The sequence below is a fragment of the Anabrus simplex genome, chromosome 2 (genome assembly GCF_040414725.1).
Source record: "Anabrus simplex isolate iqAnaSimp1 chromosome 2, ASM4041472v1, whole genome shotgun sequence".
NCBI lineage: Eukaryota > Metazoa > Arthropoda > Insecta > Orthoptera > Tettigoniidae > Anabrus > Anabrus simplex.
This window is the reverse complement of record NC_090266.1, coordinates 428,881,433-428,907,070: the sequence shown is the minus strand read 5'-3', so window position 1 is coordinate 428,907,070 and position 25,638 is coordinate 428,881,433. Positions and strand designations below refer to the sequence as shown.

The window sequence follows — 25,638 nt, the reverse complement described above, 5'->3', positions numbered from 1 at the left end:
AATTAAAAGCGTTGTCAAGTCCTTATAGTTGTTGCAAAATGTTGATTAAGCATCTAGTTCAATTAAAATCAATCTCTTAAAAAGTTTTTTACACTTGCTTAGATCTTAAGGGCATATGGTTTTTCTTGGCCAATTATACATTCTAGTTACTAACATAGACTAAAATAAATTTGGCTACTGTCATGTTTGGAACGTTAAACATATTGTACTTGGTATGGAGATTCATTGCAGTACAAGTCTTTGGTAAAATCCATCTCTTAAAAATTACGGCTGCTTTTGACATTAAGGTTATTCAGTGTTTCTTGGGCAATTATACAATTTGGTTATTGACATGCATTATAATAAATTCGGCTGATGTTACACTAAAGAAAACGGAAATTGCAACACCCAGAAGGAGTGGTGCTACATTGCTGCAATTGAATATGCAGGACGAGTGTTCATTTGTGCTTCGATGATTACACTTTCTGGTCCCTCTGACCGAAAGTTTGGACAACAATCAGTACAGGATGTGCCCACCACGAGCTGCAATACATTGATGAATTCGTCGATGCATGGAGTCAATAAGGCCCTGGATCGCTTCTTGAGGAATTGTGACCCATGCTTGCTGCACTGCATGGGTCAGTTGTTCCAGAGTTGTGGGTGGCTAAGCACGGTTGGCCAGTTGTCGACCCATCATGTCCCACACATGCTCAATAGGACTGAGGTCTGGGGATCTGGCAGGCCATTCTAAGGTTGTGATGTCGTGGAGAGCTTCTCTGGAGATGCGTGCGGTGCGAACCCGGGCATTGTCCTGCTGAAACATCCCATTAGTAATGTTCACCATCATAGGGACAACCACTGGATTGAGTACCCTATCATCGTACTGTCGAGCAATCATAGTGTCCTCAACAAGCACTAATTGTGATTTCACATTAAAGCCAATAGCTCCCCAGACCATAATGCTTGGTGTTGGTCCTATGTGCTTCTCGTCAATAAGATCTAGGAGGCCCCTCTCTCCGATACGTCGGCACACACGATTCCGGCGATCACTGCAGGCAAGACAGAAGCGCGATTCATCACTAAAGACGACTCTATGCCATTCGTCGACCCACGTCGATCTTTCTCGACACCAGGCCAGCCTTACACGTCGCTGTTTTGGGGTCAATGGAACATTTTCTGCAGGGACACGGGCTCGTAAGCCAGCTGCACGCAGGCGATTACCAACTGTTTGTTGTGTAACGTGGGGTGCCACAGCTGCTCAAATTTGTGCTGCTGTTGCATGGGGTTCCATCCGGGCCATCCGAATGATGCGGCGATCCTCTCTCACAGTTGTCTGTCGCGCTCGGCCTGTGCCAGGTCTACGAGTGTGGGTACCTTCATTTGACCACTGCTGCCATACACATTGTACCGTAGATGCTTGTCGGCCAACACGTGCAGCGACAGTCCGTAGCGATAATCCAGCCTCACACAGCCCAATTATCCGAGCCCTCTCAAATGGCGACAGTTGTTGATAGCATGCTCCTCTCTGTAGTCGAGGCATGTTTGATGGGGAACACTTCACTGCACAGACTGCAAGTCAACTACGCTACACCTGAGTCCATATACTGGAGTTGATTCCTCCGCGACCAATCGCGTGGGGAGGCCTGTAGCAACAGTTTCCATTTTCCATTTTCTTAAGTGCATTTTAAAACATTAAACATTTTTATGTTCGGTATGGAGGTCCATTGTAGTAAAGGTTTTAAGTGAAAAAACAGTTCCTCATAAAGTGAATGTTAGCGAACTATAAAAAGGGTTCACTCTGTCTTGGTAGAATGGGAAGTTAAATGACAATCCTTTGTAATACAATGCCGTTGGATAATATTAATGTGCGTAATATTCTATGTTTTGATTGTAGTGTTCTTAATTGTGGATAGACTTGATAATAGTAGACTGGTGAACCAGATTTCTTGGAAACATTACGTTCAAAGGACTTGAGATTCTAGAAATATCTCGATCCAAGACGGACCTAAGAGAAGAAATATATTACATATTAGCGTAACAGAAAACTGAGATAAGGAAAGCACTATTTTTATTTGTAAGTAGAAACTCACCTCAAGCACTAAGTTGTCAAGAGTAAAGCCAGAGAGGAACTGCCTTCCGAAATGGCAGACAATAGGCTGCGAGCACTAGCGGAGGGGCAGAGCGTGTTATGTAGGGGAAGGGGTGATCATGGTAATTTGGGGCTATTGGTCGGGAGGGCGTGGATTGTGGTGGGGATAGTAGGCAAGCATGTTACGTACCATTTTGTATACTGGTTGATTTATTGGTATTTTAAGATTGTTAATTACTGAAATGAGTGTATCAAACAATATTGTAGGTTTTCGGATAAATCGTTCAGATTGTAGTTAGGGTTATAATACTGATCTAGTAAGGTGAAACATTGTTCCGTTAAGTCGGGTAAAGGACCTTTCACCATTATTTCAATGACGTCTATATCATGGTTGATATCATGAAAACTATGTTTATAGTCATTTATGTTGTCCTATTGCTGAAAATCTCCTATATTGAATGGCATTGACATGTTCGTTATATCTAATCTTGAAGGATCTCCCTGTTTGCCCAATATATGTACTGGCACAGTTGTTACAGTGAAATCTGTATACGCCTGACTTATCAAAGGGGTTTGAAGCGTTGACTAGCTTAGCGCTATGGAATATGTCAAGATTCCTGTTGTTAGTTCTAAAGGAAATATTATTATTTTTCTTCTTACTTTTTTTTTGTAATTTTGTAGATGTTAGGATTAAATGTGAAGGTCGAGTAGGATTTTGATTTAGTTATTTCTTTTTGTAAATTGGATTTCGGCCGGTGCTTAAACTTATAAATTATTCGTTCTATAAAGCTACGGTTGTAGCCATTGTGGGCTGCAATGCTACGTATTGTTTTTAGTTCTTTATTTAAATCTTATTTTGACATGGGAATGCTGAAAGCACGGTGTATCATACTATTGTAGGTTGCCCGCTTATGGCTAGGGGGGTGTGTGGAGTCTTGTTGAATGGTTGTAGCAGTGTGTGTTGGTTTTCTATAGATCTTATACTTTAAAGAAAACGGAAGCCGACGTCTGTAAAATCTTCAGTTCTTGAGATATAAGTATCCTCATAAAAATAATTCAGTTCGCTCTTCACTTCAGCGTGTGTCCTTGACTGACTGTCTGACATGTTTTCTTTCCTTTGTGATACCTGAAGCCATCTCTTTCCAGTTTCGACTATGATTATTTATAATTGTTAGGTTCTTCAGTCTGCTAAAACTAATTTCATAAGTTATGAATTTCATTATGGTCCAGGAAAATTAATTTTGCATAAATACATTTATAAACTACCTGAAAAAGAAAATAAGTGGTAACAAAATTATACCTGAAGAAAGAACAACTTACCGTATAATCCCGAATACCACCCGCCACCGAATAAGACCCGCACCCTAAATTTGAGATGGCAAAATATGGAAAAATGTAAAAAATCAAATAACTTACATACCTATTTAATTTTCTTCAAATATACCACAAATATAAATTCAAAGAGCTTACAAATAATAAAATCATCACAAAAATCATAAATAAAATTGGTCACCATCGGAACTTTCATCGCTGGCATCTTTCCACAAATAGTCGTCTTCACTACCGTCCACTGAATTTGAAATTCCACATTTCTTAAGGCTTTCGGACACTAGATTGTTGGGAATGCGCACCCGTGTGGTCTTGATCCAGCTGCCACTTCAGGCCTCTTCACTTGTCCGGTTGGTGTTAACGCGTGATCACCATCAGACATCCATTCGGTGTACAACTGTTTCATTGCACTTTAGAAAGGCCAGTTCATGCACACATCCAACGGCTGTAGAATAGAAGTGAGTCCCCCGGGAATTATCGCAAGATCAGTTTTTTCTTTCCTCATCATATCTTCTATGGCATCAGTTGTATGTCCTCGGTAACTGTCCAACAACACAAGCATGTTTCGTTTTTGTAACAAAGCTCCCGGGCGACGTTGCCAAATGCACTTCATCCAGTCCTCAACTAACGCACTGTCCATCCAGCTGGACTCAGGTGTTCTAACAATAACACCGGATGGCTTGTTTCCTTTCGGAAGTGTTTTCCTTTTCAGAACCACATATGGAGGGAGTTTGGTTCCATCCGCTAATATGCACTACATTACCGTGCATCGTTGCTTTTCGTTACCACCTGTTCCGATGGTTAAACTTTTAGAACCCTTCTTATCCACTGTATTTTCCAACGGCATTTCAAAATAGACAGGTGTCTGGTCAGCATTCCCAATTTGTAACAGCAAATAAGAATTTGGCTTCCTCAAATGAATAATGCGACGCTGAAAAGCTGTTAATTTTTCTTCATATGCCCCAGGGAGACGTTGTGAAAAACTGTAGATGTACGTCTCCAAATGCACAATTCCTTTCTCCGGTAAAAGATTCGGATCCATCCGCAGCTTGCAGTAAAACCCTGTATTTTGAGTTCTTTCGAGATCTCTAGTGCTTTCACTTGACATATTTCACTAGAAACACCATATCCTAACTCACATTTTTCTATCACAAATTTGTGGAATCATTCTTTAATTTCCGGAAACACTGCACTCCGCCTGCGGAACGCTCTGCGATTGCCGTTATCATCTGCGCACTTTTTAGCGATAGATTTACACCCCAGTGCTGAAGCGGTCAACCTTGGCAATCTTCGAGATTCGTACTGGCAACCTTTGAAACACAAACTATGAATCGCATATGCATCGCTGTGCGACATCTGGCGTACACTTTACGTACTAGTACTGTTGTTATTTACATAGCAAATTCAAACTATAGAATTCACTCTAGGAATAACATTTGCATCGATAAATGTTATGGAATGTTATATAATGTGTATGTGACACAGTTGTTGGCTTAAGATAACAAAGGTTTAGAAAATTCATATCGATCGATCATATTATCGATTCAATTCAGATTTCATTTCCATTCAGTTGGCAGCACTACTGGAACCGGAAGGGCTCCCCCCTTACTCCTCAAACCCGTACACAAATCTATCGCTAAAAAGTGCGCATATAATACTTTATAGAAGTTTTTTCGTCTTCTTCTTTTGCCAATCACAAATACACAATTCATCAATATCGTACTTTCTGCCAATGGCACGATTTCCGTATATTTCAGCTTTGCTTACAACTTTAAGTTTCTCACACACTAAATGACTGCAGACACCGTTTTGAATCCATTGCTTACTATCAAGACAGCACTTTCACGGGACAGACACAGAACTCGAATGTCAGTGAGGTAGACTTCCGTAACCAGCAGTCTCGACTCTCGCAAAGTACATTATCCCACGAGATCAGCTATTCACGCACCCAGCATGCCAGCAATACTCGTGAAACAAATGACGATCAAACAACCACAGCAGCAGCTTTCATATTTACCGCATATTTACCCATATTCTTTGATTTACCGTATTTCATTAACTTACATTTCACGTTTACATGCCACTGTAACCGTATTGAGAAAAATTGATCTTGTTTTCTAGAACGCAACTAGAACACAATAACACCTGAATGCCCATTTACATGTGGTATATTGGGTGTGGTAACCATATTCAAATCTATTTCAATACTCGATGAAAACGTAGTAAATATTTACGAGAATGAAGGGCTTGAATACGACCCGCATCCAAGATTTAGAACCATTATTTTGGGGAAAAAGTGCAGGGGGTATTCGGGATTATACGGTAATTAAAATAGAATGATATGCTTCGTTCTTGAAAGAACATGATCACATTCTATCAAATCTTACTAAAAAATATTTTTAAATGTATAACCATTTATGTTTCTCTGTTTAAATCCTGAAAAATTTGAAATTTGGAACTTGTCTTAATGGAGTCCTTACTTCTCTCCACTCCAGCACAAAATTCAAGTTGTTACAAAACTGGTACTCTCTCAATGGCGTAAGTCCAGCTGGCTAATCAGTCCGTTGACCTTCCGCCATGCCACGCCCACCCCCTGCTCTGTATAGGCCAATGACATGCTGTACCTATTACATTTAGGTGTTTTATCTTTAGTGCTTGGTGGTGTTGTTGCTTCTGTCACTGTTGTTGTTGTTGTTTTTTGTATCGTATTAAAATTGTTTTGTAAATTATGCAGCTGTTCTTAATGAGCAATTATTGGGCTGCCTATTATACTGATAATCTTCCATTATGTCATTTTCCACTTATGTCAACTATTTTGGACCTGTACTTGCATTATTATTATTATTATTATTAACTTAATGTAAATTGTTTTTGAAAACTATTTAGGGGTTGTCTAATTTGCTTTTAATGGGCTGGTTAGTTTTCTTTTAATTTTCTGCTATGTGATTTTCATTTACATGAACTCCTTTTATGAAACTGTATTCATAGTTTTATTATTATTATTATTATTATTATTATTACTAATTTAATTTGATTGTTTGTTGTTGTTGTTGTTGTTGTTGTTGTAGTATATTTGGGGTCAAATTTATGTTAATGATTTGATTGAGCAAACTATTGGGTTAAATTGTATCTAGTAAGACATTATTCTTATTGAGAAATGATATGGCAGACGTCAGTGGGATACAGGGGAGAGAGACGACACTGCAGAAGATGACTACCGCAGCAGTAGTCGAAATATCTGGAAGGAATGAGAGGAGTGGACCACTGCAGAATAGCCCGGAATATTTTAATTTATTGACTCTGGCCGTGAAAGCCTTCATACTTTGATGAAAAATGATAACCTACAAAAAAAAAAAAAAAAAAGTCTGGAGTGATCAAGACGCTGTTACTGTATGTTTTCTTTTTTTAGGCAGTTTATAAATTTTATATTCAAAATTAGTTTCAGCAGACTGAAGAATTTAACAGATAACACTATCTAACATCATCATAATCATGGTGGAATGCTTACTGCACTGTGGTGACTGCTCTAGACATTACAAATCACTGCAACTCTAATCATACAGTCAGTATATGCAACCATCAATAATGTACACATGAACCAAATGATAACAGAATGGGAACATCACTTCTGGGTGCTCAACTTCTTTTTTTGTAAATCAATGTATTTGGTAAAATATTTCAAGATGGCCACAGAGATGAGTAGATGAATTCAAAGAAGTAAGATCTAAGTAGAGTACTCAAAATGTAATGGACACTTTGAACTGTGAAGTGGGAACGTCTCCAAATCTGAATAGCAGATTCTGGAAATTAATTAAATTAGAAAGAAAGAAAGAAAGAAAGAAAGAAAGAAAGACAGCGGAGAAGCAGATAACAAGAAGGAAGAGGCAAAATAATTACAAGAAATGTTGGAGGAATATACTGAAGTATTTTTTTTTTTTATTTATTTATTTATTTCATTTCAATATAGGCACCTGAGCCAAGGCTCTTCTTGGTGCAATACAAATAAATGACAATGGCAGCTATATTCACAATCTGATTACAAAATAAAATACAGTAAGTATATAATTTAACATGGTGTAAGAGATAAGATAGGACAAAGCTTCCTAACCATAATTACCATACTACTTCAGGTATTTAGTTAAATTACTTTTGAAGATAGATAAAGTTGGTAACATTTTTATATTTTTTGGAAGCGAGTTATACATAGTTATAGAAAAATGCCAAAGAGAGTTTTGACCATAACTAGTGGAATGAATCTGATTATAGTGAATATTATAAATAATTCTTGTTTCATAATTATGAATCTGTGAATTGGTAATTACTGATGTGTTTGAGCGGACTAATTTGTTTTGAATTTTATAGATCATAATTATAGAAGCCTTTATGCGGAGGTTTGGAAGTGATAATATATTACAATATTTATACAGATCTTTAGTCGGTGTCAGAATGGGCAGTTTGAAAATTATTTTTAGTGCTCTCTTCCTAAGGACCTCTACCTTTCCAAATAATTCTTTATTACAGCATGCCCAGACATGTATCATATAAGATATGTGGCTTTCAATAAGAGCATAGTAAATACCCTTCAACAACCCACGAGAAAACTTATATCGCAATCTACTGAGGATACCAATCACAGGGATAATTTTATTACAGATAGTCTCCACGTGATTACTCCACGACAGATTTTCATCTATAATCAGTCCTAAGAATTTAGTACTGTGCACTTTCATTACTCTTTGATTGAAGAAAAGCAGATTTTTATCCAAATTTAATACATATAAAGGTTTGTGAAAATTTATGTAGTTTGTTTTTGTTAGATTGATAGTTAATCGGTTGGAATTAAGCCATGTTTCAAGTAATCGAATATCCTGCTGCATATTTTGTTCAAGTTCATGATTGCTAGAGCCTGTATAAAAAATATTAGTGTCATCAGCAAAAATGGATAGTCTTCCATTTAATTTAAGGTGACCAATATCATTAATGAAGATAAGAAACAATAAAGGCCCAAGCACAGAACCCTGAGGCACACCAATTGAGATCACCTTCACATTACTCTGATTATTATTACATGTAACAAACTGCTCCCTATTAGAGAGGTAATCAACAAACCAATCCAATGCAATGCCTCTAATGCCTGCTGCTTCTAATTTATGTAATAAAATTTTATGATCAACTGTGTCAAAAGCCTTTTTAAGATCTATAAATAAACCAGCTGCTAACATACCTGAGTCTAAAGCTTGTTGTAGTTTAATAATAATATCCTCAATAGCATTACTGGTACTCGAGTGTGGTAGGAAACCATACTGAAATTGATAAAAATATTTATTATTTAACAAAAAATCTAATAATCTTTTTTTAACCACTTGTTCTAAAATCTTAGATAAAGGAGGTAGTACGGAGATTGGTCTGTAATTACTTACATCAAATTTATCCATGCCTTTATAGATTGGTACAACTCTGGCGATTTTAAGTTTGGCTGGTACTTTACCCTCTGATAGAGATTTGTTAACTAATTTTGTGATGTGAGGTATAATAAATTTGGAGAGTCTCTTTACAAGAATATTACTAATACCAAAACAGTCAACACTACAACTGTTTTTAAGATTATTAATTATTTGTTCAATTTAATTTTCATTAGTAGGGGTTAAAAATAAGGAATTAGATGGGCCAGGCTCAAGGTGAGGGTATTTACACTGAGGAATTTTCTTAGCTAAAGACAGACCCATATCAGTGAAATAGTTATTAAATATAGTAGAAATTTGACTAGAATCAGTCACCAACTTATCATTTACTTTCAGTTGTATTTCTTCATTGTTACTGTTATTAGTTGTTAGAATATTATTAATAACTTTCCACTGATTATTTGTGCTGTTTAACTTATTGATATAATAATTATTTTCTAGATCTCTTTTCATTCTAGTAACCCTGTTAAGTATGTCTTTATAGTCTTGTATTAACTGCTGTGAAACATAGCCACATCCCATACTAAATCTCATCTATTGTCTTTTAATTTTATAATATAATTTATTTTTTTGTTTGATTAAATTTAACAGCTCTGAAGTAAACCATGGGCAAAAGGGTCTAACTTTCTTATTTAGATTAGGACTTTCAGTTTTAACTAAAGCAGTACTTTCTTTAAAATATGTCATTAATTTATTTGTTATGATATCCGAGCTATCCTCTTCATTTATAGTTAATGGCGTTTGAGACATGTATTTTTCCATAGATGGGACATGGTATTTTGTAGGTTGAATTACATAATTTCTTTGTGTATTCATTTTGGGTGTAATATTAATATCCAAGATTAATAAATTGTGATCACTCAGATCATTTATTATGTTATATATTTTATATTTGCAGACTATGTTTATGTAAAAATGATCTATAAGTGTACTAGTTGTCAATGAAATTCTAGTAGGAAAGACAGTGTTACATGAACTCTGATTATAACACCCACAGAGATTCTGAAGCTCAGTAGATATATGACTATTTTCTAATTTATTTATATTAAAGTCACCAACAGTAATACAAAATGTTTTACCACTTTTATTCCAAATATCTTCTAAACATTTTAGAAAATCTTTGGAAAATTTGGTATGAGGGTTATATACTGCTACTAAGTGAATGTCATTCACAAAACCCTTTATCTCGATTAATAATATACTATATGAACTGGCATTACTGTTAATAGATAATAATACATTAGCCTTATATGGTTCCTTTATATAAATGGCAATTCCACCACCCCTATTATGTGATCTAGAGCAAAAGAGACCATCATATCCATTTAGATTAAAAAATTTTTCTTCCTCAGGGAAAACCCATGTTTCAACAATTACAATGATTTCCGGATATTGTGCTTCCTGTATTGTATAAAGTAAATTACTCCACTTATTACGAATACTTTGGGAGTTGATGTACAGAATTCTAATTCCATCTTTGTTAGTAAGCTCCTGTAGTTCACTTAGTTGGAATTCAGAACCTTCCATAAAAAATAATGTTGATTTTTCATGTGTCTACAAGTAAATAGCCTACCTAAGTCCTAAGGGGAAGAGAGAGCTAAGACATCATCTATGTTTTTGATATGTATAATGCTGGAAGTATCATTCCTCCTTACAAAAATTCTCCCATCCCTTGACCACACATACTTGAAGCCTTTCGCTCTAAGGTCTTTAGCTCTCTTAAGAAGACCTTTAGATTTAGCTGTTAGGTGGTCATTGATGTAAATAGTATGGTTAGTGGCATTAATATTAAGTGCAGTGGATGAAAGTTGCCTAACATTTTTCTTTGCAACCATAAGTTCATGCTTCTTCCATCTATTCACGAACTTAACCACAATAGGTCTAGGCAGAGATTTATTGGATGTTGGAATTCTATGAGCAATGTCAATGTCTGTTTTATTGATTACACAGCCAACTGCTGACCCAATATTCGTGACTAATTTATATACATCTTCACTTTGTAGTTCTGGTATTCCATGAATTTCCACGTTATTACGTCGTGAGTATTGATTAAGTTGATCAATCTCGTCACAAGATTTCGATTTTATGGTTTCAAGTTCTAGTTGATGTGTTGTGAAATAACAATAATAAATGGAAAAGGCTCAGATCTTAGATGATGTGTTTAGAATAGGGGAAAAAATGTATGCTGGTTTGTGTAAGGAATATTTATAGTGATTACAGACTGCAAGGCTGAGGACAACAGTTCAGAAAACAAGACAGAATAGGTTTAGGAATAATAAAATTCATGAAGATGCAAAGATAAAGGAGCATCTTTTAAAAGTACTTTATTGAAAGATCAAGACTACAATGGTTTGGCCATGTTAAAAGCACTTGACAAAATAGCAAGTGTAGGGATGGACAGAGACATGTAGAGGGCACTAGACCGAGGGGAAGACTTAAGAGAAGATGGTTGAATGAAGTTAAACGGAATATGATAAACAGTGTAATAGAATGGACAAAGGTTGAAGATGAGTTAATCGACCCAGAGTGGCAGAGATAAAAAAGACTCACAAATCATACATGGGCAACTGGAGATGGTCCATAGTGATGATGATGATGATAATGATGATGATGATGATTGAGTGCAAAGGAAAAAATCATTTCAAAGCCAGAATATAATGAAGGATATTGCATGGAAGGAGGCAAATGTGATAGCAAGAAGAATAAACAAAGGATGTTAAACATGGATGATGAAGTGAGTGTCTAAGTAATATGACCCCAGTGACTAAACTGTGTTCTCATGTATTAATATAAAAGATAATGTTATAGAAGTATAATAAATAAAAGACCATGAGATGATCAGATGACTTCAAACCAGGAAGATCGACGACTGAGCCCTTACTTGGGATAGAAGAACTGCACAAACAATTTTGTAAGAAAAGCGTTAAGTAGCAACTTGTTCTTTAATCAAAAAGGCATTCAGTATACAGTAGTATTTGTTGAGCTAGTGTTCAGGTAGCCCATCTGGAAAGATGAAGTGAATGAGAAGTATGTGCAAAATGTAAAGAAAGGACAATGTGCAAATAGAATTGTGAATAATGTGTGAGTAGAAAGAGAATTGGCGATTCATTTAAAATAGATGGAAAGAAATAGGAAACTTTAATCTACATATACTGTTTAATTCTGTTGAGGAAAAAAATGTATGGAAGTTAACAGCAAACTGCTACTAATGTCAGCATTTTACAAAACATAATAAAAGTTGTTCCTGAATAACAGTTATAATATCATTTTATTTGTTCAATGCCCCCTCTATTACTTTCAATAATAATGTTATTGGTTTTTACATCCCACTAACTGCTGTCATGGTTTTCGGAGATGCTGAGGTGATGGAATTTAGTCCCACAGGAGTTCCTTTATGTGCCAGTAAATCTACCAACAGGAGGCTGACGTAATTGAACACGTTCTAGTACCACTGGACTGAGCCAGGATCGAACCTGCCAAGTTGGGGTCAGAAGGCTAATGCTTGAACCGTCTGAGCCACTCAGCCTGGCTGTTACTTTCAATTGATTGATCAGTAGCATAGATGGAAAGAAGTGGTTGTATAATCTGCTGTTTGCTGATGATACTCTCCTCTTTGCTAAACTGCCAAGGAGTTAACAACAGTGATGAAAGAAGTCAGTGAATATAGGAAGAAGGTTGGCCCATAAATGAACCCCCACCCAAAAAGAAGGATGAAACTCATAACAGTCGCTGAGAAGGAAACAAGCATCAGAGATGACTGCCTGAATTACGTTAAATAATACAACAGCCTTGGTCAGATTGCATCATTCAGCAACATAACCAAATAGATAGTACAACAACATAAATCTGTGGCATGATCTAAGTTCTGGAGCTTAAAAATTTTTCTGTCAGGTAATAATTACAACCTAAACCTGAAAAGAGAAGTCATGAGCCTTCTTCTCTATGGCTCAGAGATATGGTCCTTAAACCTATAGACAGTGATATATTGAAGATATTCCAGATACTAATGGGGAGGATAATTATAGGCAGTACCTTGTGGGACAGAGCAAGGAACACTGTAGTGAGGAAGAGGATGGGAATTCAGGACATGGTGGCTACAGCAAATTGTCTTGAATGGGAACACACAGTGAGGAGGGTTTTGAACAGGTGGACACACAAACTCACTGTCTAGGACCTATGGATTGGACAAAGGAAAGTACGAAGACAGAATAAGAGGTGGTCAGGTAAGTTGAAGAAGATTTTTTAAACAGTGGTCAACAAAGGAAAAACAGAGAAAGGACTGGGAGAGTCTAGTCTAGTCTGCAAAATTATAAGAAAGATAGTCTGAATTCCACCTACTGGCTGCCAGAGATTGTCCAAACTAGCCTCCTTTTAGCACTTGAAAGTGGCTTTTGACCTACATGGGATGTTCTAGACTATTTTTATTCAATTACTGTAGATTTTGGGAGATATTAGAAGGACAAACCATTACCTTCTAGAAGTTTAAATTTCTGGAAGCAAACTTCAAGATGTTGTCTTGGATGCCACAAATTTTGGCAAAGATAAAGCTTGGGAACAGATGGACCACTAACTGACTGTACCACTGAGGTTGGTAGAAGTACATGAGATGTGAATAAGTTAAAAGTAAAACAGAAATGAAAATATGTAAAATAATGATCATAAACTCACATATTCAATGAACACTTGGTTAGAATTGCACCAGCAAAGAAAAGGCTAGAACATTTGGTGTAACTTAAGGATATTCTATGTTAAATGTAAAGTAGAATATTTCATGTAGTCTAGTATGCACGCACACGCACGCACACACGCATGCACGCACACACACACGTGAGAAACCTAATTTAAGAGAGAGAGAAGAGCAGCAGAAGCATTGTGATTGTATTAGACAAGAAAAACTGAAACTAATAATTGATTTCAGAAATGTTTCCAATGGAGGGGGAGAGGGGGTAATTTTAAAAACTAAAATTCAGGTTTATAGAGAAATAGCAAAAATGAAAATAGCGTAAATGAGAAAAGGATAAGTGTGAATTTTATTTTCTTAATTCCTCTTCAATGACTATAGACTTTAAAAGATGCCAGGGGTCAGAATTTTATCTCACAGGAGTTCATTAACAAGTAGGAAGCCAACAACACGGAGTTCCCTCATTTCAACACCCTCAAATGACACCGTCCTCATTTGAAATCAAACTCACTATCTTGGAGGCAGAAAGATAATGACTAAAGGGACTGCATTATTGAGCTTGACAATGGTGAAGAAGACCCTTTAGATGATGCAAGATGAATAATGTAAAGTCAGTTTACCAGAAGAGACTATGATTCTATGTAATGAATTGCATGCAGGATGGTATATGGAAATACGGACAGTGGAAATTAGTGTAAAAAAAGAATGGTAGAATAAACTGGATTAGAAGAACAAGTGTGTAAACAGGAAGGCTGAGATACAGGTACCAGTACATATATTCCTAACTCCTCTTATAAATACCGTAACTGGAATTTGTTCATGATATTGATGAAGAGAAGATAATGTTAAGTATAGTAACCAGTGAAATAAATCTCAGTTGATTTGTGTATATGCGTTCAAATGACAACTCCTTTCTAAAACATATTTCCATTGAATGAAATAGGTGAGAAAGAAATCCTCCATCCTTCACCATGTTTATCCTCCATAATTGAAGAATGCATGAGGTGGACAAGAAATATTCTCTCTTGGAACTTGTGCTATATTTAAAGGATGAATTGAAATTGAGGGGAGGCTTTATAACATGTATCAAAATTGTAAATAGTTTTTTGCTTTATAATAAGAATTTGAACATTATCCTTTAATAAAGTGCAATGTTATTTATTTGCAGCTGTCATTGTCCACCTGGCTTCACTGGAGATCGGTGTGAGAGTAATATAGATGACTGTCTCAGCAGCAAGTGTGAGAACAATGCAACATGTGTTGATTTGGTTCAAGCTTATGAATGCAAATGTCAACCAGGCTTCATGGGTAAAACTAATATTTCATTTCTTATTTCTATCAAATTGGTACCTATCCTATATAAAAGTATCCAAGGACTACTATTGCTTATAAATGCTTTATACTGTTACCAATCCTTGATGAATGGGGATCTGAAGACAAGTGTATTCCAGACTTAGAAACTCCTTTTCTCGATGTTGTAAAATTCAAGTAAATAAAAGAAATTGCGTAAGCTGTTTTGCTAGCCTTATCTTCGGTTCCAGCAACTTAAACACTGACACTACCAGGCATGAAAAATCTACCAAACATATTAAGAGTTTTCTTCAGTTAAACAGCTTAAGAATAACAAGAAAATCAGCTAAGTGAACAGAAACTTCTCATTGATTTGCTGCATAATGAAAAGATGTAAAGAATTTAAAAATTGAAATTCTGAAACATTTATTAGGTATTGTCAATTATTTACCAATGCGAGAGATACTATTTCATGTCCACAATGAGTTTCTGACTTCTGCAAGCAGAGGAAACTATGTCGAACTTCATAATCTATTAAGTCAATATTATCCTCTTTTGGCAACTCATTTAAAAAAGTCTTCTACATTTAGAGGTACAACTTCAGCTGTTCAGAATAACTTGATTGCTGGAATTACCTCAGTAGTTATGGATGTAATAAAGGAGCAGACTTTGTGGCATTATTACTGGATGAATCTTCTGACATCATAAACAAGTCTCAGCTTTCGACTGAACTTGATGACAACAGTGAAGTTTAGAAAGGATTTCTAAAATTCTATTTCATAGTATTTTGAGCCTTGCTATGAAATCAGTTTTCATGTTGATGAAACACATACCAAATACAAAACTCTAAAACATTGACTATACTTGGTATATGGATTACATTAAACATCTTAGTACAAATTTGAGAGCACTTCTATTCCAAATATCTAGTTACTTCCTCTCTTTAATTGTGAAGTTTTCTTTTAAACTAAGGAAGTATGTTTCCTTATAGGGATGCAACATCTCTGCAAAAATACCCTAGGGAATCAATATAGTTCAATTAAATGCTGAATTATGTGTTGTTAATGGATCCTCTGAATTCAAAGTCAGGAGCATCTCAGATTTAATGAACTTCATGCACAAAAAAGAAAAGCGTACTAGTGTATGCCTGCGATAGCATCCTCCATGGAACGTAAATACATACTCAACTCAGAGGCAAGAGAGATGCGTCATTTGACTGTTAATGTCTGCAGCAAAAAATAAATAAGACTTTAAAAAATCGACAATTTAGAGATTGAGGGTAAAAGGTGATTAGGCTTAATTATAAGTGATGAGTACACACAGAACTGGTATTCCCATGTTCTGTACATTATGCCAAGCTACAATAGAACTATAATTAAATCACCAGTGTATGTTGGGTATTCTGTCCAATAAATCTGGTTGTAATGGCTCCCATCATTCTTGGTGTTTGCAATTTTAGTGGTCGACAGTGTATTTCTTGTTATTTGCTAGATTTTATGCAGTCAGTCATAAAAAAGGCAATGTTGCTTGGAAGATGTCACATCAATTTTGTAACACTCCAATTTTTGCAAGCTATCTGACTGGGAAGCAGTTCTCTTAGGAGGTTCAAGGCCTTAACTCTTTGTTTGTAATGTGATGTTTAGTTTCTACCTTAGTGACTTCAGTCTCTCAGACTGACTTTTAAATTCTTTTTTTTTTAATTTAGGGTAATATTTATGCCAACAAATTATAGTATACACATTCTTTATTTTGAACACAAAATTTTAAGCAACAAGTTGATGAGTTCTTTTTCCTCTCATTTTTAGAATGGTAGTCATTTCCATAAAAAATAATTACATCAACAATTCTCTGAATAAAAACTAAATAATTGACATCAAGCTTACTTTGGTTTGTTAAGCAAGTGAGAATAGAACCAATCATGAAAAACACTAAGTTTACTTAGTTCCTTGAAAAATTATAATACTTCAAGGAATACAAAGAGTAGAATATATGTTAGTGATTTCATTCTCTTACACCGAAATGCTTAATAACTCCCCAGCATGGAGAATATTCACAATGACGGACTGGAATGGATGTCTGCGTGACTGTTATAGGAAAGTACATGAACATACAGCACCTGCACTTTGGTGGATAATATTTAAAACAGAAGTTCCTCACTGATAGGTCTGAGGTACCGGGCATCACTAACTTAAGGACCACCTGAGAATTTCTTTTCAAATAATCTTTCAAGCAGACTACACATGGACTTACAAATTGTAAATGGACATTTGCTGTGAAATAGAATAATTAGGCCTATGATTTTCTACTTAGTATTCTTATCAGACTTTATGCCATTATTAGGTACATGTTGTTTCTTTCACTGGTCAAACAGTAATGAGTGGCATAAAACAACATCAACACCGTTACTGCAGCCATCCAGTCATCAGATAATTGGATGATATATGACAAGGTAGTATTAGTACAAATGTGCATGAAAGCCATTAAATTTTAGACAAATAATTTCTGTATTATTTTGGAGTGACAGTTAATATATACCGTTATGGCACCTGCGAAAACTGCTACGTGATAATGTTGTGGGAGAAATGCTGACCTGCAGCACATGCATCATCAAGAGCAAAAATTGTTCGATATTACTCGCACAGTCTTGAACCTTAAATGACAGCACCTTACCGGCTAAAGTGCTAAGCTGAAATATTTTACATAGCAGTTTTTGCAGATGCAACGACTATATTCATTTTAAAATTTGGTAATGGACTACAATAACAGATCTCAAACAGTTCCAGGCTCTTTGTTAATGTTGAATTTACTTAGATGGAAGAAATATCACAGTACGATTTTAGTCCAATGTCATTTGTAGGGATAATACATAAAGTTAGTGCCAAGGAGTAGGAACATGTGATTATCAGTGCCTGTTGCTGAGTTCTGCAAAGTTCTGGAGTGAAGATAAATTAATGATTTTCATAATTATAATAATGATTAATAAGAAAGTAAGTTACTTGGAAAATATGGATTCTGTATAAAACTTATTTTGTTAGGAATGAAGCCATACTTTTCAGTGTTAACTTAGTTAAATATAACAAAAACTTTTCAGTCTGTCAAACACACTGCAATTACAAGATAAATTATAACGCTATGAACATACCTGTAAAAATACACACAAATATACAAAGAATGACATGTTTCATTCTACAATAACATCCTCAGATTCTACCAAATCACTTAAAACACGCTTATATATGTACAGTATTCTTTACGTTGCATAAACTTGTCAATGATAGAGAGTTTAGTGATAATGTGAACCAGTAATGACAAAAAATAAATTTGCGAGTAATTAATATAATGAAAAACTTCTGTACTTTTCTAGACTACTGATGCTAAGTCTGTTGTCACCAAACACTTATCTCAGGACTGTGGTCACAGAGAGGCAAATGGAAAGTTTTGGTAAAAGCACACTGCTTGCGGAGAGGGGAGGGGAAGCATGGGAGGGGCCCTGTGGAGCATTGTGGATCCCTCCTATTGGATGTTAAAATCAGTATAGTATAACGTGAATAGGGGAGGGGGAAAGTAGGGCGGAGCCAGTTGAGCGCTGTGGAACCTTCTATCAACACTGGAGAGGGGAGAGAAGGTTATTAACCTACTTCGTGTTAAAATGTACTTTTATGTAATACTAGCAAGATACCCGTGCTTCGCTACGGTATTATACTGAAATTTATAATTGAATGCTTATTGTTTTAGATATATAATCCACCAAAATTCCCGATCTGACTGGTTTTCTATTATTTTACGGCACGTTTCCTCCCATTTTTAAATCTTCCTTTCCAGCAATCGATTTCGGACTTCCCGAGCTAGGCTCACGTATTCCTCCCGGTCAGTTGGGTCCGTAAATCTTTGCCATCTTTTCCTATAATATTTTTAATATGGATAAAATCCTTCAGGAGATCCGGCGTGCTCTCATATTGGGTGCCTTGGCGGCACTGAACCCGCGGCCGGACTGCATTCTTAGTCATTACCCGTCCAGGAGCCGTTTCCAGCGCGGTCCGCACATTTGACGACGGTCCGGAATATTATTATTATTATTATTATTATTATTATTATTATTATTATTATTATGTGTTGCTGGAATGGCTGATGACGGGGAAAACCGGAGTATCCGGAGAAAAACCTGTCCCGCCTGCGTTTTGCTCAGCAAGAATGCCACATGGAGTGACCGGGATTTGAACCACGGAACCCAGCTGTGAGAGGCCGGCGCGCTGCCGCCTGAGCAACTGAGGATCCTTTTAAGTACATTAATAACAGTAAAATCAATTGGTCTCACCTCCTTTTACACCCCACCTCCGTTAAGTTTATTTACCGCCACCCCCCCCCCCCAAAAAATAAAAGAATGCTTGTTTCTTTATGTTTAACGGAGATTCCAAACACCAATGTTCACGTCTATTACCTTCAGTTTTGAGATATAAGTATCCCCATAAAATAATTTACTTTTTTTCACTTCATTTCACAATAATCCCCCCCATAAGTGAATTTTCCCGCAAAAAATACTTGTTTCTTTAATAGTAAAGGATCTTCTAAATACCAATTATCACGACTCTAACTTCTTCAGATTTTGATTTATGTGTCCTCACGAAATGAATTCAACTCCTTTACACTCCCGCCCTCCAAGATGGTTTCTCCACCAAAACGCGTTTTTCTTTGTTGTTAAAGGAGATCCAAATACGAATTTTCACGTCTGTAACAACTTTAGTTTTTATTAGATGTATGTATTCTCATACAATTAAGTCAATTAATTTTTCAATTCTTTCACCCCCCCCCCTCATTGGATTTTCCGAGAATACGTGTTTCTTTACTTTTAAAGCAGATTGCAAATATCAAATTTCACGCCTGTAACATCTTCATTTTTGAGATATCAGTAGTCTAATTAAAAGAATTCATCACCATTTTCCGTTACGTTTACCCCCCCCCCCCCAAGTGGTATTTCCGAAAACTAAAAGTAGGCCTACACTTTTCTTTATGTTTAATAGAGATAAGAAATACCATTTTTCACTTCTGTAACACGTTAAGTTTTTTTAGATATACTGTAAAAATTCTCATTTTTAAATTTCACCCCTTTTGAGTTCCCCTTAAGTGGAGTTTCCAAAAACAAATCACCTATATTTCTTTACATTTGCAGGAGATTTACACCCACTTTTTACGTCTGCAACATTTTACGTTTCCAAGATATTCTGTAGATATAGTCTTTCAAAAAATTCACCCCAATTTGTCACTCCTGTTTAACCGCCATTAATTGGCTTTTCCAAAAACTAAAAAATACGTGTTTCATTATTTTTAAAGGAGATCCCATATGCGAATTATCAGTTCTGTAATATCTTTCGTTTCTGAGATATGTGTATCCTCATTAAAGGCATTCAACCCATTTTTCACCCTTTTACACCCCTCCTATTAGGATTTACAGGAAACAAAAAAATACATGTTCCTTTATTTTTAGAGGAGATTCTAACTACCAATTTTTACATCTGTAAATTTTAAAGTTTTAAGATGTAGACACACTCATTTTAAAAATTTCACCCCCCCTTTTCACCCCCCAATATTTGTATTTTCCAAAAACGAAAAAATACGTGTTTCTTTACTTTTAAATTAGATCCAAAATACCAATTTTCAGGTCTGTAATATCTTCAGGTTCTGAAATATAAGTAGCCTCATGAAAGGCATTCAACCCATTATTCACCCTTTTACACCCTTCCTATTGGGATTTTCCAAAAACAAAAGAAAACGTGTTTATTTATTTTTAAAGAAGGTTCTAAATACCAATTTTTACATCTATAAACTTAAAAAGTTTAGAGATATATACACTCATTTTTAAAAAATCACCCCCTTTCACCCCCCCATTAATTGTATTTTCCAAAAACAAAAAATTACGTGTTTGTTTATTTTTAAAGGAGATCCCAAACACCAATTTTCAGGTCTGTAATATCTTCAGTTTCTAAGATATAAGTATTCTCTTTAAAGGCATTCTACCCCTTTTTCACCCCTTTTCTCCCCTCTTATTGGGATTTTCCGAAAACAAAAAAATACATGTTCCTTTATTATTAATGCAGATTCTAAATACTAATTTTTACATCTCTAAACTTTAAAACTTTTGAGATATAGATGCACTCATTTAAAAAATTCACCCCCCTTTTCATCCTCGCATTAATTGGATTTTCCAAAAACAAAAAAATATGTGTTTCTTTATTTTTGAAAGAGATCAAAAGTACCAATTTTGAGGTCTGTAATATCTTCAGTTTCTGAAATATAAGTACCGGTATCCTGATTAAAGGCATTCAACCCCTTTTTCACCCTTTTTCACCCCTCCTATTGGGATTTTCTGAAAACAAAAAAATACGTGTTTCCTTATTTTTAAGGAAGATTCTAAATACCAATTTTCACATCTGTAAACTTTTAAAGTTTTGAGATATAGACACACTCATTTTAAAATTTCACCCCCCTTTTCACCCCCTTAGCGACGGAATATCCAAAATTCCTCTCTTAGCGAGCACCTACATCTTAATATAAATGTATCCCCAAAATTTCATTTCGTTATGTCCAGTAGTTTTGGCTCGGCGATGATGAATCAGTCAGTCAGTCAGTCAGTCAGTCAGGACAAGCTACTTTATATATATAGATGGATGAATGCAAGTTAATGATTTTACTTTATTCACCTAAAATCATTAACTTGCATTCATCCATATTACATAAAAATAAAAATATTCTCTCTCACTACTCCAGTGTTGATAGAAGGTTCCACAGCGCTCCACTTGCTCTGCCCTACTTTCTCCCTCCCCTCTCCATGTTACACTATACTGATTTTAACATCCAATAGGAGGGATCTACAACGCTCCACAGGGCCCCTCCCCTCTTTGCGAGCAGTGTGCTTTACCCAAAACTTTCCATTTGCCTCTCCGTGTCCACAGTCCTGAGATAGTGATTGGTGACAATGGACTTAGCATCAGCAGTCTAGATAAGTAGGCTACAGAAGTTTTTCATTATATTAATTACTTTTAAATTTATTTTTTTATCATTACTGGTTCATATTATCTAGCATGCCTGCCTCTTACCTGGAGGTCCCGGATTAGATTCCTGGCCAGGTCAGGGATTTTTACCTGGACCTGAGGGCTGGTTCAAGGTCCACTCAGCCTATGTGATTAGAATTGGGGGGCCATCTGACGGTGAGATAGCGGCCCTGATCTAGAAAGCCAAGAATAACTGCTGAGAGGATTCCTTGTGCTGACCACATGACACCTCAAAATCTGCAGGCCTTTGGGCTGAGCAGCGGTTGCTTGGTAGGTGAAGGCCCTTAAAGGGCTGTAGTGTCATGGTGTTTGGTTTGGTTCATATTATCACTAAACTCTCTATCATTGACAAATTTATGCAACATAAACAATACTCTACATATATAAGCATGTTTTAAGTGATTTGATAGAATCTGAGGATGTTCTTGTAAAACGAAACATGTCATTCTTCATATATTTGTGTGTGTTTTTACAGGTATGCTCATAGTGTTATAATTTATATTGTAATTGCAGTGAATCCCTTCAAAGAGACCTGAACGATGGACTGACTAAAGTGATCCTATGCGGTCATAAAAGAAGAAGAAGAATTTCAGTGAATTTGACAGACTGAAAAGTTTTTTGTTACATTTACATATAAAACTTATGCTTGCTACATTCAACTGTCATGTAGTCACAAAATCTGAATCTAGAATGCTATAATAAAAGGGCAATATCCAAGTAACATAGGCATGAAGGGGTGTGTTGGTTGTAATAAAGTTTCTGTCTGAAAACTAGTTATTGAGTAAAATATTTTAAACTTTATTTCTTGCGCTAAAAATATTTATTTTCCAGGTGAATACTGTGAAATCAAAATACCATTCTGTACAAAGGAGTACAATCCATGCCGCAATGGAGCAAGGTGTTTGAACCATGTTACACATTATACATGTGAATGTGCTTTAGGATATTCTGGAGAGAACTGCACTATAAACATTGATGACTGTGCAAACAATATGTGTCAGGTGAGGAACTTCATTATATTCATTTCCCGAATGTACTTCCAGTCAGAGGCACTTATATTTGTGTATTTCTCAAAGCTGGGAACAGCTTCTCTTCATGGGATGTGATTGTATGAAATTTTTGTTTATTGCATTTGTGAGTGTGATGCATAACAACTTCATGTCTCTCTTCCCATGAGAAGTCTTAATGAACAGTTGGTCTATACTGTCATTGGCAAAGTAAATAATTCCAATAAATCTGAAGATAAATAAGCATCAGACATAATTCTCAACCCTTACATATATCATTAATAACTTACTGTAGTTATATACAGCATACTGCTTTCGACTCTCAGTTTGGATTGCTCTATTTATTATTTTATTGAGCAAGTTGGTTACTTGATGTGGGTCACATAGCTGTCATCTTGCATTCAGGAGCTAGTGATTTGAACCCTACTCTTAACAGCCCTGAAGATGGTTATCTGTGATTTCTCATTTTCAGTTCCTTCCCAGTCCCTTCCCTTTCCTATCACACTGTCACCATAAGACCTGTCTATGTCAGTGTGATGTAAAACAGATATAATTTGTTTAAATGTGTTATTTTCTTCTAAGTTCTAGGAAGTTTATTAAGAAAAACTTGAATTTGTTGTCTTGAAGTAGAATTGAGACTACATATTTACAGTAATCAATAATAAATATTATCAATACACAATCAATATAAAAATAATCTAATTATGTCAAAATTTGAGTGGTTTGTGGTGTGGGTGACTGTAGTCACATCCTAGTTCGTGAACCATGGGCAACAATGGAGTGGCCTAGTATGTGGTCCTGAGAGCTGGGATACCAGTTGTTACGGAATGGCAGTGGGCATCTCGGACATATTCTGAGTCAGGGCCCTTCCTGTGCTAAGACAGCCACTGGTCCCTAACCTGTTAGAGGTAAGATCCACTCTGGGACTGTGTATAAGTAGGATATCATCTTGCTTCATAGAATTTACCAAGCTCAGAACATTTTAAGCAAGCCTCAGACCTATGGGAGTAATGGAGCCCCGCTTCCATTTGATGGGTGAGGGCTCCTTGGAAACTACTTGGTAAATGAAATGGACTTTCATGGGGAGCTATCACTATTAATAGGGGTTATGGAAGAAAGAAAGTAGAACTGGCTGAGTCAGCAAAGAGGATGTGTCTGGATGTGTTAGGAGCTAATTATATTTGTGTAAGGGGATATAATGAGGAAGAGATAGGTGATTGTAATATAATCTTAACAGGTGTTAAAAAGGGAAGGGTACAATGTGGGTATGACTGTTCATCAGGAATGCTATTACACGCAACATAGTTTCTGTTAGGGACGTAAATGAGGGAATGATGTGGGCAGATTTAGCTGTTAGGAGGAATTAGGATGAGAATTGTTTCTGTCTACTTACCATGTGAGGGTGCAGATAAGAATGAAGTTGACAAGTTGTATGAAGCACTGAGTGACATTGTAGTCAGGGTTAACAGCCAGGATTGGATAGTGCTAATGGGCAATTTCAATGCAAGAGTTTCAAACTGAAGGATACAAAAAGGTGACTGGTAAATTTGGGGAGGATGTAGAAGCTAATAAGAATGGCTAGAGTTTACTGGATTTCTGTGCTAGTATGTGATAAGCAGTTCTTCAAACATACGGCTATTCACAGCTACACATGGGAGGGTAGTTGCACCAGGCCCTTAGACTATATCATAACCGACATTGAATTCAGGAAATCTGTTAGGAATGTGCAGGTATTCCATTTTTTAAATGTTATGATCTGTAGTGAACTAAGTATCTCCAAATCTAGGATAGAGAAAGCAAAATCTGTCTGCAGGCAAATAAGGGTAGAAAATCTCCAGGACGAGGAGATTAGACAGAAGTACATGGATATAATTAGTGGTAAGTCCCAAATAATAGACAGTAAAGCAGTTTCAGGATGTAGAAAGAGAATGGGTGGCATACAGGGATGCTGTAATAGAAACAGTACGGGAATGCTTAGGAGAAACTGTATGAAAGATGTGGTAAAGGCAAACATTTTTGGAATGATGATGTGAGAGCAACTTGTAAGCATAAAAAGAAGGTGTATCAGAAAGGTCTCCAAACAAGGACTGATGCAGACAGGGAAATGTAGATGGATGAAAGAAACAGAACAAAACAAATAATAGTTGAATCCATGCAGAAGTTGTGGGAAGGTTTCAGTAATGACCTGGAAAGATGAAAGATGAAAGCTAGTTACTTCAATTTCCTAAATAATTCTTGAATAATTCTTCAAATTCTTTGGAATTAATGGTTTGCTTCCAAATATTCTTGCTCTAAAAATTGGTGTCATGATTATGTTCCTCAGAAATCACAACGTTTTCCAACAGCTCCTAAACAGAACCAGAATAGGGCCTAATTCTAAGAAGTATGTACAAAAACTGTTTAGATTTAGAAGTAATAAGTGTAGATAAAGCTAATCCCTCTAATTGACTTAACAACATCCAATAAAACACTTCCATTTTCTTTCAAGAGCCATCAAATTCCAGTTCGGTTGGCATTTTGAATCACGATCAATAAACCTCTAGGGACAGGAAGGTCTCTATTTACCTCAGCCAATTTTCAGCCATGGTCAGTTTAAATGTTGCAATGTCAAGAGAGCGATAATTTAAAGCTGCAATAGTGCCAAAAGTTAATTGTACAAGGAATGCCCTGAGCAAGTGGCTGTGTAGCTATCAGCTTGTATTTGGGAGATAGAGGGTTCGAACACCACTGTCAACAGCCCTGAAGATGGTTTTGC

General features: G+C 36.1%; 1 protein-coding gene across 1 annotated transcript in view; it reads left to right on the top strand.

Annotated features, from left to right (window-relative positions):
- The window catches only part of sli (slit guidance ligand), a 1,279,943-nt gene that overhangs the window by 1,217,918 nt on the left and 36,387 nt on the right, over positions 1-25,638 (top strand). The window contains exons 26-27 of the mRNA XM_067140837.2: positions 14,709-14,848; positions 22,708-22,877. Of these exons, the coding sequence (XP_066996938.1) occupies positions 14,709-14,848; positions 22,708-22,877 (310 nt within the window). The remainder of the gene's footprint in view (positions 1-14,708; positions 14,849-22,707; positions 22,878-25,638) is intronic.